This window comes from Eubalaena glacialis, chromosome 18 (genome assembly GCF_028564815.1).
Source record: "Eubalaena glacialis isolate mEubGla1 chromosome 18, mEubGla1.1.hap2.+ XY, whole genome shotgun sequence".
Classification (NCBI taxonomy): Eukaryota; Metazoa; Chordata; class Mammalia; order Artiodactyla; family Balaenidae; genus Eubalaena; species Eubalaena glacialis.
The window spans coordinates 68234540-68250295 of record NC_083733.1 but is presented as its reverse complement, the minus strand read 5'-3'; the positions used below and the strand labels follow the sequence as shown (position 1 = coordinate 68250295).

The 15756-nt window shown below is 53.6% G+C and overlaps 1 protein-coding gene across 6 annotated transcripts in view; it reads left to right on the top strand.

Moving 5' to 3' along the window:
* Positions 1-15200, top strand: part of PEG3 (paternally expressed 3) — a 31422-nt gene extending 16222 nt beyond the window's left edge. For 5 of the 6 annotated variants that reach the window (XM_061173461.1, XM_061173460.1, XM_061173459.1 and 2 more), the window contains 7 exons: positions 770-1249; positions 1774-1857; positions 2548-2676; positions 2758-2867; positions 6624-6726; positions 7445-7537; positions 7743-15200. In XM_061173461.1, coding sequence (XP_061029444.1) covers positions 856-1249; positions 1774-1857; positions 2548-2676; positions 2758-2867; positions 6624-6726; positions 7445-7537; positions 7743-12073 — 5244 coding nt within the window. In that variant the 5' untranslated portion in view covers positions 770-855 and the 3' untranslated portion in view covers positions 12074-15200. The remainder of the gene's footprint in view (positions 1-769; positions 1250-1773; positions 1858-2547; positions 2677-2757; positions 2868-6623; positions 6727-7444; positions 7538-7742) is intronic. The other variant, XM_061173464.1, reaches the window with a different exon arrangement.
* The last annotated feature ends 556 nt before the right edge of the window (positions 15201-15756 follow it).

Genomic DNA, 15756 nt, shown 5'->3' with positions numbered 1-15756 from the left:
TCCGGAGCTTTCCTGCAAACTCAGACGCTGTCCAGCCACTCTGGCCAATAGAACTTTCCCCCACGAGGGAGATGTTCCGTGTTGTGCCGTAGGGTAGCCACTAGTGCTTGGAATGTAGCTGGTGTGACAGGAGCTGAACTTTTAATTTCATTGAATTTTAACTTAACAGCAGCGCGGGTTCAGAGAAATTATTAAGAGCACTTGCAATCGCATTACCCAGAGCTGAGCACTTTTAACATTTTTATGTGGTCTTCTACCTTTCACGTGTTGTATGCTGTTTTAACAGCCACGTTAGGGGAAGAAATGCTCAGAAATGGCAGGATTGAGCCCCTCACGACCCCCCTTTCCGTTTTTGCTAAGAAAAAATATCGACCTCCCATTTTAGTAATGGCCAGCACCTTGGGCATCCCCATGTGCTGTGTGCTGGGTGGTCAGGCCTTTTCAGGTGTATTGGCTTCTTTAAGCCTCACAGTTGTAGAAGGGGTGTAGGTCTGTTGGTCCCATTTTGAAGATAAGGGGACAGACTGCAGGACATGGACTGAGTGGCCCGGGGTCGCAGAGCCAGTTAGTAGCAGAGCTCACGCCTCACACGGGCGTGTGTGGTGCTTGGAACGCCTGCCTGTGCATGTGTCTGTGTGTTGGGGTTGGATGCCTCTCTTCTGCCCTTGGCCTGTTCACAGAGCATTGTTGGCGCCCTTGTCGGGCAGCCCCACACTGCTGCCTGGTCCTCGACTTCTGGGACATGTGTATGTCTCCTTACGATCCGCAGGTCCCTGAGTACTGACTGTCCCAGGCTGCCGCGTCTTTCCTGTTGACTCATGTTGGGTTCCTCCAGTGAAAATTTTCCTTAGAGAGATGCTGCCTCCAAAGTACTTGTCTGCCACCAAACCCAAGAGGTCTTGGGCCCCAAATCTGTGTGAGCTAGACAGTGACTTGTCTGAGGAGCCGGATGCCGCCGTAGGAGAAGCCGCCACTGACTCTGAATTCTTTCATCAGAGGTTTCGGAACTTCCTCTACGTGGAATTTGTCGGGCCTCGGAAGACCCTGCTCAAACTCCGAAACCTCTGCCTCGATTGGTTGCAGCCGGAGACTCGCACCAAGGAGGAGATTATCGAGCTCTTGGTCCTCGAGCAGTACCTGACCATCCTTCCAGAAAAGATCAAGCCTTGGGTGCGTGCAAAAAAGCCAGAGAACTGCGAGAAGCTCGTTACTCTGCTGGAAAATTACAAGGAGATGTACGAACCGGAAGGTGAGCGGGAGAGGAAGGCGGAGCTCCCTGGGGTGCCCCGCACAGCGCCCCTGATGTTCTAGGCCGATCGTCCTCTTCGCGGGGGGTGGGGGACTGCCCTGCCACAGGACGTAGGTGGCCTCCCGGCCTTTCTGCCCACAACGTGCCAGTTGGGCCTCCCTCCCCAGCTGTGACAGCCTAATGAGAGTCGGTGCCCCGTGTCCCCGGGGAGCAGAATCCCTCCTGGTTAGGATGCGAGAGGGAAGGAGACCGTGGGCCTCTGATAGGAAGGGAGCCTGCACACACCGCGACCCGGCCCAGGCTCCCCTCTGTGGAACCGGGGCGGGGGCAGGGGGCACCCCAGCAGGTTGTACTTGGCGCTGCCATCGGGAGGGTCACAGCCTCGTTCCTGCCCAGCAGGGGTGGAAGGGAGGGGCGAGAGGGTCTGACCGCTGCAGCAAGGGGCGGGGGCCGCCCGGGGGGGCTACTTAGAGGGGACCGGCGAGCACGGATGAGACCTTAAGTCATGTGTGGTGCCCTCTCAGACGACAACAGCAGTGACGCCCACAGCGAAGGCAGCATGAGCCGGAAGGCAGCAGAGTCGCCGCCGCCACACGCCGCCTGCTGCAGTGAGTAGCCCGGTCACCGCGCCATCCAGGCCGCGCAGGACTGCCCTGGGGCAGGGCTGCTGCTCAGAGGTCAGAGGGGGAAGGAACTCACGTGAGGATGGAAGGAGTCGTTCTTACGTCAAAGGAGACACGTGTGTGGAGTGAAATACAACTGTTTCTCTTAATGATGAGAGAAAACGTTTAAAGCTATGTGAAATTTGCAGTAGGCTGTTTCAGGTTGTGTCCACAGCCTCCCAGGAGGGGCAGAGTTCATCACCCCTTTGCCTCCAAAGCTGTTTTATTTGTTAAAGGTTCTTCGGTGAACTTTTTGAAGGAGCGTTGCTTTTGGGGCAGGTGGGTGTTTCATTTCTTTGGGGTAAAGTTACGTGCACGTTAAGACTGACCGGGGTAAGCGAGGCGGTGGAGGGCCTGCAGTCCGTTCTCCCAAGCGTCGACCTGACCACGTGGGAGCTGGGAGACCAGGAGAGCCTGAATGGGGAGCCAGCTCCTCAGCTCAGCGTTGGCCCTGAGACCAGGCCCACCTAGGCGAGGCCCCCAGAAACAGTGGTCCGGGGCCCGGGTGTCGGGTTGCACTTGGGACCCCGGTTTGGGATCCGTCTTCTAGCATCCCTTCCAAAGGCGTGTGTGCGCGTGAAGTGAGCGCACACGTGTCAGGGCACGTGGTCAGCTCCTGAAATGTCTCTTCCTCAGGTGGCCGGGACTGGGCCCAGGACTGGGACGGAGAGTGGGAGCCAGCCCGGGAGCGGGAGCAGCGGAGGGGCAGAAGCAGGGACCTGGAGTCCCGCGCCCGCTGGCCGTACGCCCGGAGCCCCAGGAGCAGTAGGTCCTCCCCCGACTGCTCCCCATGCACGTGCCGGCTTGACTGTGCCTTGTCCCGGCATGACGCCTGTTGTCTTCCAGGGTTTCATCAGCGGGATCTTTCCCTTCCTCTGATGGAGAAAGTGGCTTTTGCAAAGGAAAGAGAGCACAAACGTCGGGGCTCTGTGATGGATTACGAGACAAGATCGCAGGTAGGCTGAGGTCTCCTCTCATTCTGGGAAGGCTGTCTTCATTTCATGGCAGAGATGCCTTTCTTTCCCGAGAGGCTGAGTTATCTGCCCACTAGAATCCTACCTGGGTTGGGGAGAGCCCCAGCGACTCCCCAGGAGCCTGGCCTGTCCCCAGGGGTGACTGGTGGCTGGGGCACTGCTGCCTGTTTTCTTGTTCCTCCACGGGGTCAGAGGAGCGCTTCTCCGCGCAGCGTTGGTGCCGTGTGGTGGGCCGGCCGCAGCGGCTGCTCCTCCTGGGCCAGGGAAGCCCATCGACCCTGCAGGTGTTTCTGGTCCTCCGTAGGGAGCCAGGAAGGTTGCACCTCCACGGAGCAGACTCGGGGGGAGAGCAGAAGACCCCGGGGCCGGCAAGAGCTGGGTCTGGAGCCCGGCTCTGCCACCTGCTAGCTGTGCAGCCTCAGACCATTAGCGGAGTCGAGCCTTGGTTTCCTCGTCTGTGAAGTGGTCGGGCTGTTGTGAGGAATGGGTGAGAGTCACACGTAGATACAAAGTGCGCAGTGCGATGCCTGGCACGAGGGAGGCACTGTGGGCATCGCTGGCTGTGGGTGCAGGGAAGACAGGCCTTGAGAGAGAGGGTCACGTGTGACATGGCAGCCTGGAGGAGGGTGCGGGGCCTGCGGCCCTGGGCGCGCGGTGACCACCAGGCGGGGCCCGTCCTGGGAGCCTCCTGTCTTGTAACAGGAGGGTGTTCAGCAAGCATGCAGGGAGTCTCTGTAGAGAGAGATGCTGTGCCTGATGCTGGCTGTCCAGCTCGCTCTTAAGGAGGAGCCAGGGTAGCGGACTGTCACAGGGACAGGAGCAGCTGGCCAGGTGCCCCCTGGGGCGGGGGATCCCAGGTGTTCAGGAGAGCCCGGCGCAAGGCCCGAAGCGGCACCAGATGAAAGCCAGAGTGGCTGGAATGCAAGGGCAGAGGTGCAGTCTCTCCCCAGTGCCCCGAGATGCGGTAACGGTGCTCCCTGTGGCGGGGTTTGCAAGGTGGGGTCAGGTGACAGAGGGCTCTGAATTCCACCCCAAAAACTCTTGTCATTTGTCCTGTGTCCTGGAGGCAAGCCGGAACGTGCAGGTGTGTGAGAAGGAGGGGGATGGCATCCCGTTACTGAAAGCAGAGCTTCTGCGGCAGCAGTACCGACGGGGGAGGGGATGTGGAAGGGAGGGAGGGGATGTGGAGGGTGGGCAGGGTTGGAGGTGACCCCGGTGCTCCAGATGTGCCTTATGACCTTGTCCCAGGGAGAGGCCCCTATGTGTGGGACACACTTAGTTTGTCACTAATTTTGGTTTCTTATTTGGAGAAACCAGATTGACCAAATTTTAGGAATCCAGATAAAAACATTAAATTGTAGAAACTTTGAAGAAGAAAGCTCTTTAGTGTGCATTTGCCCCCACGAAGTGATGAACGTCAGTGGTTTCCAGTTAACTGCTCTGTGAGCCTGGGACCAAGCGTTCACTCATCTTCAGGGAAAACAGGAACTGCGGGTGTCCTTACTTGGGAGTGTTAAAGTACTCTTATGAAATGAAGGTAATAGCAGATTGGCAGTGGGATTGTCTTATTTTGCTTTTCAAATGCCCGTCCTCGCTACTGGAAAGCATTGGTCCCCTGTGTGTGGTCCAGAGGTCTGGGAGCCACTGGTTCCTCCTACCTTGGTGTCATAGAAATAACAAACAACGTTCTCATCTTCCTTCAGCATGCATTGTTCGTGTGTGTAGGTCATGTGAGGATGCAGCAGTGTGGGTGCTGTTTTCCGGACAGCATCTGTCACGGGGAGCGTGGCGGCGGCTTGTGCCACCTTAGATCCGTGGTTGATCACAGATACAAAGAAGACAACTGCTTAGGGCTACCCACTTGAATAGGTCAACTTAATTTAAGTCAAAGCAGCATTTTTCTTTCCTAGCGACAACGTAGTCCAAAATTTAACATACATTACATTTATGTTACTCAGATTAGGCACACGGAGAGAAAGATATGAAAAATGCCCCTTCCCTTTTGCCATGGCCCTTTGGGGTCTGTTAGCACCAGGCATGGTGCCCTTCTGGCACTCACAGTCCCCCGGGTTCTTGACCTCATCTGCTGTCTGGCAGCCCCCAAGTTAGGAGTTCTGGTTCCCTCCCTCTCCCGCCACAAATACATCTGTGCTCCCAGCGGGCTTTTCCTGCGTTGCAGTAATCCAGGGCTGAGGCCTTAGGATGGAGGCACTATCGCCCCCGAGCACAGCGGGGTGCCCGCTCTGGGGAGCCGCCCTCTGACGGGAGGAGCCGGGCTCCCACCAGAAAGGGTGCAGTCTAGCTTTCTGGCTGGTGGTGGTACCAGGCGATTTTGCAGTGAGTGCTTCCTGATCTTTTGTAGTGTGTTGTCCTAAAAATCCTCAGCCCTGGCCTTGTAAGAGTTTTCATTTTTGAAGTTCTGCTTAGTTTTGGTGGTGGTTTTTTGCTTTTTAATCACTACACATTGGCAGTTGTATCACAAATGAGACTTTCCTCTTAAACCCCAGTGCCTGTGCCTGTTTATTTTTTTCAGTAGGCGATGCACCTGATTGTGTCTTTTTTTTTTTTTTTTGCTGCATTTGCGCATGGCTGTGATATCTATGCCACTTCCCAGAACTGTAGCAAATTTAATATCAAAATATCTTTACATGATAGTTCAGTAGTGACAACAATTTACATTTCCTTCACACCATTTTTCTCCATGCTTAAACAACAAATCACATTGCAGGACATCCACTCCCACAGTGCTACAGGGCAGGCCGATGCCCTTCTCTCCATTTCATAGATGAAGGACCTGAGGTTTGGAAAGACGTCTGCTCCCAGGGTTGCCCGGTCGTAAAGGGTGCATAAGCTCCTTTGACCCTGGAGTCTTCTCTGGCCCCACAGCCTGAGGGCTTCCCACGGCTCCACCTCGCTCCTTGAGTCTGTCTCCAGGCTCCCTGGGACCACGGCTCCCCGAAACTAGTGACGTTCTAGTGCGGCAGTGAGAAGAGGTCCTGTGAGGTCCTGTGCAGGAGGCTCTCCCGCGTGGTGTGGGGACTCCTAAGATGCTTTGCAGGGGAGTGTGCATCAAAGCAGAAAAGGCAGCTGGGAGAGGAAGGTGCTCCGTGCTTAAGGTCACCCCCGGGTTCTTCGGAACTTGTCCATGCCTAGAAGGGCCCACGGAGTAGCCACAGTGTACGGCGGAGGTGGACACAGGACACAGCGGGCCTGGGGATGGAGGCCGGTCACTCTGCTGACCAGGTGTCTGAAAACGCTGTGTGCGGTTGACACTGAGCCTGTTGAAGCTTCCCACCCCCCCCCACCCCCCCACCCCTGTCCGGGCCGGAGTCCCACCACCACTTAGCACCCCACCCACGGCCTCTGCGGTCTTTGCTCACCGTCCCAGCCCACCCTGAGCTGTCCCCCTGCTAAAGCCGCTTAGCGCTAACTCTCTGCCCCCCACTTTATTGTTTACTGTTCTCTGATTGTTTCTCTCCAAACAAATGATAAGCTGCATGAGGGCAAGGAATATGTGTCCCCCGTCTTTGGGAGCTTCCTCAGAGTGTAGCACCAAGGTGGGTGCCAAATAGGTCCCTGGTAGAACCTGACTTGGATCATTCGGAACCCCAAGTGGCGTGAGCGCTTGCTGCACACCGCGTGCGCGTGTGTGGGGCTCCCATGCCGCCAGCGTTGTCCTGTCCTTGTCGCCCACGGGGGTGGGCGCCACTGAGGAGAGGGGTGCGTTTGCCGTTGCAGGATGCAGTGTCCTACCAGGATGTGGTGGCCCTCACCGAGGACCGGAAGCCCCAGAACCCGGTTCAGGACAACATGGAGAACTACCGGAAGCTGCTCTCGCTGGGTGAGCGCTGCGCTCCCGGCCTGGCCCCTCAGGCTGCTGCAGGGAGTCAGGGTCCGCAGTGTGTGTGGACTCGAGGGGTCGGAGGCCCTCGAGCGGCTCCCAGCAGAGGCGTAAACGATGAGGCTGTGTTTTACGAATCCTCTGGCTTTGGGGGAAGAGTGTATGGTGTGGGGTCAGGGAGCCCAGGAGACGACTCTTGCCCCCAAGAGTGCTGACCCTGGAAACTTAAATATTTCGAATGGGGTCCCCAGCTCCAGTTTGGATTCCCCTGGAAGACATCTGGCTCAGGTCCTAGTAGGCGGTTGGCTCTGCAGGAGTGTTGTGTGGGCAGTGGAGCCTGGAGGAGCTCCCATATTTGGAGAACAGGTGGAGAAAACAGGCACGAGTAGGAGGAGAGCCAGGAAGCCCAGTGAAAGGATGTCAGGACTGAGGAGGTGGTTACGAGAAGGGGAAGACTGAAAAGAACGCACTAAATTTAGAAGGCACTCGGAGGTCTTTGTACAAACTTCTAGGTGGAGTCAGGAGAATTAACTAAAATCAGACCAGCAGAGGCTAAGGAATGAATAATAAGGAAATGAGACTGCAAATAGAAGACATGGTAGGGCTTGGATATGGGCCCCTTCACACTTCGTGGCTGAGAGAAAGACAGACATCATTGATGGTGATGAGTCTTGGTCCCCAACTCGAGTGTGAGATGTTGTGTTCTTCCTCTGGACAGGGGTTCAGCTTGCCGAGGACGATGGCCACTCGCACATGACCCAGGGCCACTCATCAAGGTCCAAGAGAAGTGCCTACCCGAGCACCAGTCGAGGTGAGCGCGCGAGGCCCTGCGGAGTGGCGCTTGCACCAGTGAGATGGGAGCCGTCCGTACACACTGTTACATGATGATACACAATTGATGCACAGAAGTACAAGCATTTTACAGTTTAGCTTCACACCACCATCACGGAGGTCCCAGTGTTACTTTGCACAAGTACAGGGACGAGGGAGCACTTACATTTGGGATTTCTTTTCAGGTCTGAAATCTATGCCTGAAACCAAAAAGTCAGCCCATCGGCGGGGGATCTGTGAAGATGAATCTTCCCACGGGGTGATAATGGAAAAGTTCATCAAGGACGTTTCGCGCAACTCCAAATCGGGAAGGGCAAGGGAACCTAGCGATCGGCTGCAGAGGTTCCCCAGGAGGCCAGACAGTGCCTGGAAGGAAGTTCCATTCAACAAGAGGGAGTCGGTGATTCAGGAGAGGGGCCATGAAGGGAATGCCTTTGGGGGAGGAGGCTTTAATCTGAACTCAAACCTTGTTTCCAGAAAGAGAGTTTTTGAGAGAAAAAGGCGCTATCATTTTGACACAGACGGGAAGGGCTCCGTGCACGGTCGGAGAGGTGGTGCAAGGAAGCGGCCCTTTGAGCGCAGCGAGGTGAGGAAGGCCGCGAGTGGGAGCAGCCTTAGTGCGCCGCCCGTCCCCCAGTCGCAGCCCTTCGACTTTGGGGCGACGCCCTATGTGTGTGATGAGTGCGGGAGGTCCTTCAGTGTGATTTCGGGGTTTGTGGAGCATCAGATCACGCACACCAGGGAGAATCTGTACGAGTACGGCGAGTCCTTTCTTCATAGCGTGGCCGTCAGTGAGGTTCAGAAAAGGCAGGCCGGAGGGAAACGCTTTGAATGTAAGGAGTGTGGGGAACCCTTCAGTAAGAGCGCCGCGCTGGCCGAGCATCGGAAAGTCCACGCTAGAGATCGCCTTGCGAGGCGTAAGGACGAGGAGTGCGAGGAGCCCTTCATGCCCAGCCCGACCTTCAGGGAGCTCCAGAAGATATACGGGAAAGATAAATTCTATGAGTGCAGGGTGTGCAAGGAGACCTTCCTTCACAGTTCTGCCCTGATGGAGCACCAGGAAACCCATGGCCGAGGTGACAAGGAAAACGAGCGTGGGGAAGCCTTCAAACCCAGCCCAACGCTTAACGAGCTTCAGAAGATGTATGGGAAAGAGAAAATGTACGAGTGCAAGGTGTGCGGGGAGACCTTCCATCACAGCGCATCCCTGAAAGAGCACCACAAGGTCCACACCCGAGGAAACCCATTTGAAAACAAGGGCAAAGTGTGTGAGGAAACCTTCATTCCTGGTCAGTCCCTTAAAAGACGCCAGAAAACCTACCCAGCAGAGAAGCCCTACGACTTCAAAGATGGTGGGGATGCCTTTAGGCAAAACTCAGACCTCATCGAGCATCAGAAAATTCGTTCTCGGAAGAACCTCTTTGAAGGCCGGGGGTACGAGAAGTCTGTCATTCACAGTGTGTCCTTCCCCGAATCTCAGAAGAGTCACACTATAACAAGACCACCGGAGGACGAGGAGGACGAGAAGGCATTCACTGTCAGCTCCAATCCTGATGACAGCCGGGAAGCCCTGTCCTGCGAGAGGAACCCCTATGAGAGGTCTTTCATTCACAGCTCAGCCTTCCCTGGGGCTCAGAAAAGTCACAGCAAACCGAGAGTGATAGCAGAGGCGACCGTACAGAGCTCGGGTGCCACCGAACATCGGAAAGTCCACGCTGGGGAGAGTACCTCTGAAAGAAAGGGGTATGAGAGGTCCGTCATCCACAGCCTAGCCGCTTTCAGGCCTCCCCGTGGCCGCGGGGAAAGTGCGCTCCTTGGCTGTGACGAGCCGCGGGAGTCCTCCGCTTACCGCTCAGACCCTCGTGGCCCGCCGCGGAAGACCCCCGCCCGCGAGAGCCCCGACGCGGGGGGCAAGAGCACCGTCTTCAAGGGCTCTGTTGTCCACGGCGCGCCCCACACCGCGCCTCAGGACAGTCTCGCTGGGGAGGGCCCCAGTGGATGGAAGAAGGGTGGCGACCCGTGTGTGCCCGCGTCAGGTGTGCGCGAGCACCAGAAGGCCCGTGCCAAGAAGAAGAACATCGAGTGCGGGGTTCACGCGGCCTCTGTGATCCGCTCCCTGCGCTGTGGGGGGCCTCAGACGTTTCGCCCGAGAGAGAAGTGTTATGAATGTCCGGAGTGTGGAGAGTGCTTTGTTCATAGCTCCGACCTCACTGAGCATCAGAAGATTCATGATAGAAAGAAGCCCTCTGGAAGTGAACGCTACATACGATCTGTCATTCGCAGCTTAGCCTCCACGGATCCTCAGACCAGTTATGCGGGCCAGTCAGCACAGATGAGTCACGCTGAAGAGCCAGCTCAGACCAGTTACGCGGACCAGTCAGTGCAGACAGCTTATGCAGGACCACCAGCTGAGACCAGTTACGCTGAAGCACCAGCTCAGACCAGTTACCCTGAAGCACCAGCTCAGACCAGTTACCCTGAAGCACCAGCTCAGACCAGTTACCCTGAAGCACCAGCTCAGACCAGTTGCCCTGAAGCACCAGCTCAGACCAGTTGCCCTGAAGCACCAGCTCAGACCAGTTATCCTGAAGCACCAGCTCAGACCAGTTACCCTGAAGCACCAGCTCAGACCAGTTACGCTGAAGCACCAGCTCAGACCAGTTACCCTGAAGCACCAGCTCAGACCAGTTACCCTGAAGCACCAGCTCAGACCAGTTACGCTGAAGCACCAGCTCAGACCAGTTACGCTGAAGCACCAGCTCAGACCAGTTACCCTGAAGCACCAGCTCAGACCAGTTACCCTGAAGCACCAGCTCAGACCAGTTACGCTGAAGCACCAGCTCAGACCAGTTACGCTGAAGCACCAGCTCAGACCAGTTGCCCTGAACCACCAGCTCAGACCAGTTACGCTGAGCAGCCAATCCGCAATGAATGTAAGGAGTGTGGGGAGTGTTTTGCCACCGTTGAAGGCCTTGGCATACATCAGAAAATCTATGCCCGAGAGAAATTCCATGGTGGGGATCTGTTTGGAGACTCTGTGATTCAGGGTGTGGGCCTTGATGGACCTCGACAGGAAGAGCCTCGGCAGGAAGGGCCAGACGAGCCGGATGAGGCTGAAGACACCATCTATGGGTGTAAGGACTGCGGGCTGGGCTTCGTGGATCGCGCAGACCTCAAGGACCATCAGAAGGTTCACGGCAGAGAGTACCTCATCGACAGCCGCGAGTACGCGCATGCTGTGATGCACACCCATTCTGTCAGTGAGTATCAGAAAGATTACATTGGAGAGCAGCTGTATGAGTGCCCGGCATGTGGGGAATCTTTTGTTCATAGCTCATTCCTCTTCGAGCATCAGAAAGTCCATGAGCAAGACCAGTTTTACGGCCACAGGAGGTATGACGAGCCCTTCATGCAGCCCTTGGTCATTAGCCCACAGCGGCCTCGGGCCCCACAGAAGAGTCCTCCTGCTGGGACGGCCCTGCAGTGCCAAGTGTGCGGACGAGACTTCATCCACGGCTCTGTCCTTAACGAACACATGAGAGTCCACGCTGGAGACGACCTGCTGGAGCAGGGCCAGGGAAGCACAGATGCGGTCAGCCCAGGCTCGGCCCCCACAGACCTTCAGAGAGACCAGGCCAAGGACAAGCACTACGAGTGTAAGACCTGTGGAGAATCCTTCTTCAGCCAGGCAGACCTTCGGGAGCACGTGAGAATTCACGAGAAGGATGAGCCCTATGACTATGGGGCCACCTTCGTCCACACCTCCTTCCTCACCGAGCCCCCCAAGAGAGATTCACCCTTCTATGAGTGCAAGGACTGTGGGAAGTCCTTCATCCACAACACAGTCCTCACGAAGCATCAGAAGCTGCACCTCGAGGAAGAGGAAGCAGCAGCAGCCGCCCAGGAAGTTGAAGCCAACGTCCTCGTTCCACGGGAAGTTCTGCGGATCCAGGGATCAAACGTGGAGGCCGCCGAGCCAGAGGTGGAGGCTGCCGAGCCAGAGGTGGAGGCTGCCGAGCCCAACGTGGAGGCCGCCGAGCCCAACGGGGAGGCCGAGGGGCCGGAGGGGGAGGCAGCCGAGCCCAGCGGGGAAGCCGAGCAGCCCAGCGGGGAGGCCGATGAACCGGATGGGGCGGGGATCGAAGACCCAGAGGAAAGAGCCGAAGAGCCAGAGGGAGACGCGGATGAGCCGGACGGGGCAGGGGTCGAGGACCCAGAAGAGGAAGGTGACGACCAGGAGATCCAAGTGGAAGAGCCCTACTACGACTGCAGGGAGTGTGGCGAGACCTTCACCTCCAACTCGGCCTATGGTGAGCATCTGAAAACCCACGCCAGGGTGATAATATTCGAGGCTGGAAGCGTCTACGGGGAGAGCTCCCACTACACCGAGCACGCCAGCACCAGCAGCAGTGACAGCGGCAGGGCTGATGACAAGTACTTCAAGTGTGACGTCTGTGGGCAGGTCTTCACCGACCGCCTGTCCCTGGCCAGGCACCAGAACACCCACACCGGCTGAGGACTCGGGTGTCAAGGTTGGAAAACCTTCACTAGGACTGGACCCTTACTAAACCACAGAGAATTAGAACCAACCCACGATGATGTCGGAAGGAGGCTTCCCTTGGCGTGTACACACCTGACTTTGAACATCAGACAACTCAGCCTGGAAAGAAACTGAAGGTGGAGACTCCTTCGGACGTAGCTCTTCCCCATCAGACATCGGCGTATGCATGTGGGAAAGCCATAGCGCACATCTTACCTTCCACCGGAGTAATTGCATTGACGGAAAACTGGAGGGGCTTTCAAGGCTACAGAGACCGCCCCCGTCTGTAAATGACACTCCTGGAACGTATATATAATGAGTGTTTCCTGAGATGTATATGAAACAGCGAATCATAGCGACAGTGCTCACGCTTGGACTTAATACGGTTTCCAGTGACAGCACGCTTGCAGCACGACCTTCCTGACCTGCTACTCTTTGATTTTTTTTTTTTTTTGGAGGAGGAAGAGAGCAACAAATTAGAATATATTTGTAAGCATCTTAGATCCTTAGAAAGATTTATTGTGCGTTATTTGAATCCCATCCATAATTTTTTGAGTAATTGACTGTGTTGTTCCTTACTCTTAAATATTCCTGTAAAGGTGTAGGCATGAAAGATAAAATGTCTTTTCTGCTTTGCTGTTTGAAAGAGGAAGTACTTGGAGCTTCCTTTTCAGCCATTTCGTCTACACTAACACTTTGGAACCTAATGCTGTGTAAGCCTTTACGATACGTGGATTGGCCTTTTGTAACCCCAACTTGATTGGTTGCCACCTTGTACTTTGCAGTGGTTCTCATGCAAAAAATAGTTACAAGTTTTGTTATCTGTTCTTAAACCAACTTGATGTCTGTTGGATAGCGAATTCACAAAAGCTGAGGCTTCTCCCTGTGCATCTTGCGTCTTTGCCTTTCAAGAGTGGTTGCAGCCATGCCTAGATCGCGCGCGTGCCTGATGAGGTTGAGAACCGCGGGGGCTCTCATGTAAGTTAGGACAGGGCTGCCGCCTCATCACTCCCTTTGCGCGCTCCCTGCCTTAAGCGACAAGTAGCAACGGGGCTTCGTCCGTGTGTGCCGCTACAACTCAGTTTTTGCACCCTGGGCGCCCAGGGGCGAGTATCCTTAGAGCTTTCTAGCGTGAAACTTAATTCTCGTCTTTACCTGTCTGACCCTCAACCCCATGTCTAACTTGCATTTTAAAAAAAAAGCTTTCTTTACAGTCAACTCAAGCTTAACATGGACTCAGGTTCCCCAGCAGCCTTAATTTGTTTCGTTGCCATCTGTCCCTTCCTCTTAAAGAGTGGCCCCCTAAATAAGCAGTTGTCACCTATCCTTCAGAGTGTCATGTCTGTCTAGTCGCCTCGGTTTCCCGTGTGATCACAAGTCGACCTCACAGCTCGAGGTTTCCTGTGTCCTGTTCTGTGGACCACCTGTGCTCCCTTTGCTTCCCTGCCCCTCGCATAATGACTATTAAGAAATCTTTTTGGCTTTGAGTTGGCTGGAAAAAAAAAAAAAATTTAAAATTTAAAAAAAATTTTTAAAAGAGGATCTGGTAGATTAAGGGAGCAGAAGATAAGAGCTAGATTATTTGGGCGAGCAAAGTTAAAGTACCTGCTGGGGAAATGTGTCTAAATCACCCTCTCCTAGGTCCACACGGTTAGGGCTTGGGGAGAGCGTATCGCAGCTGGAAGGAATGCCAAAGTCGAAGGAGGTTGGTAGGGTGAGAGCAGGAAGCAGAAAGGAGTAAGCCAAAGAAGGGAGTCCTGATACCGTCACCAGACCTAGGAGGGTGAGGAAGCAGACGGAAGCCACATCAGGAGCAGGGATGGGAAGGCCAGGATGGGGAGAATGAATGAGCAGGATATCCTGGGCCTCTGAGAAGAAGGGGCCGTTTCGACGGCATGGTGTAGGCGAGGGCCAGCTGCATAAGAAGGCCCGAGGTTGGACACCTGGGAGAGCTGAGGGACAGTGGGGCACGGCCTCAGAGGAGGACCCCTGAGGTGGGGGCCGGTGTCAGCGTGGGTGGGGTGAACCCGCGTTCATCACTGTTGGCAGTATTAACTGGTACAACCCTTCAGAAAGCGACTTGCCAAATGTCAGGGTGTCCGTTCCAGCCTTTGGTTAGTAAAACATTAGGAACAACTTAATGCCAAAAATAGGAGGACAATTAAGGGGAACTTGTCGGTGGACTCCTAATGCAGCTGTTTAAAGACGATAATCATGGAGAGTTATGTAGCAACATGGAAATATATTTGCGGGATACTAAGTGGAAAAAACAGGACACAGAATTATATTTATACTACAGTTATAACTGTTTAAAAATGTATGCTTATAGTCAAAAGCTGTCATGGTGGTGGTGGTGTAGGCTTATAGTCGAGCATTATTTTCTTAAATTCCTTGAATGTTCTTCATCGTAGTGTTACTAAAAAGTTTATAATCACGTTTCCATTGTGAACATAATTTGAACTCATTATCAGGCACTTGGAAAATACAGGAAAGTGGAGGGAAAAAAAAATCCATATACCCCCCCATCCAAAGACAGATACACTCCTCACTATTGTTTATCCTTGTTTCTGTGCACAGGTTTATGATTATAACTGTGTCAAAACGTGTACTCAGAATAACTGTTACCTTTGTGGAATTATGGTTAAACACTTTCATCCTAATGTTTTCAGATGTTCCTTATAGTAGTGTCCTGATAACAAAGTTTATTATGTTTGTTTCCATTACAAGCATAATACGTACCCAGAGGAATAATTGGGAAATACAAAATAAATTAGAAAAGTCGCCCATATCCCCATATCTATTTTCTCCATCTCATGTCAGTGCACAAGCTTGTGATTATGACAGTGTTGAGTATGTGTGCATAAAGTCTAAAATGAAAAAAATATGGAAAATAATTAAGAGTGTTGTCGTCGTGGGATTATGGTTAAACATTTTGTCTCAAATTCCTTGAATGATCTTTGGTGTTTTGGTACTAAATCTTACGTATGTATTTTTCCATTACATATATAGTACATACTCATGGCAGACTTCGGGGAGATTCAGCAAAGCAAAAGAAAAGAAATTCACCCATATTCCCGACACCCAACAACCATTGCTGTTGACACCTTGACCTGTGCACAGTCTGATGACTGCGGTGTTTGTGATGAGTATGCAGAGGGTCAAAGATGGGAAGAGACACACAAAGCAGTGAGGAAATGGTGTGTGGTCATTGTGGGATTACAGTTAAGTATTTTGTCTCGGTTTCCTGGGACAGGCTTTCTCACAGTGTTTTGGGAACCTACCTTTATTACATGTACGTCCATTATAAACACGGTGTGTGTTCATTACAGAGACTTGGAAGTTACAGAAGTGTAGAAGAGAAACTCGCTCATATTATCATCATCCAAAGACTGTGGTTAACATCTTCATATATTTTCTTCATCTTGTTTCTGTGCACAGGTTTTTGGTTTGTTAATATGGTTGTGGTCGTTCTATCTATCTGTAATAGTGTCAACAATAAAAATAAAGTTAAAAATAAGATACTTCTCAGTCTCTTCTTTTGTCCATTTTAAGTGTTTGGGGTGGTTAAAAATCCAAAAACTTAGCGTCTCCTTAGGCCTTTAGGGTTAGTTTACAAATCTTATTCCAGTTTTAATTATTGCATATTTCAAGAGTTACTT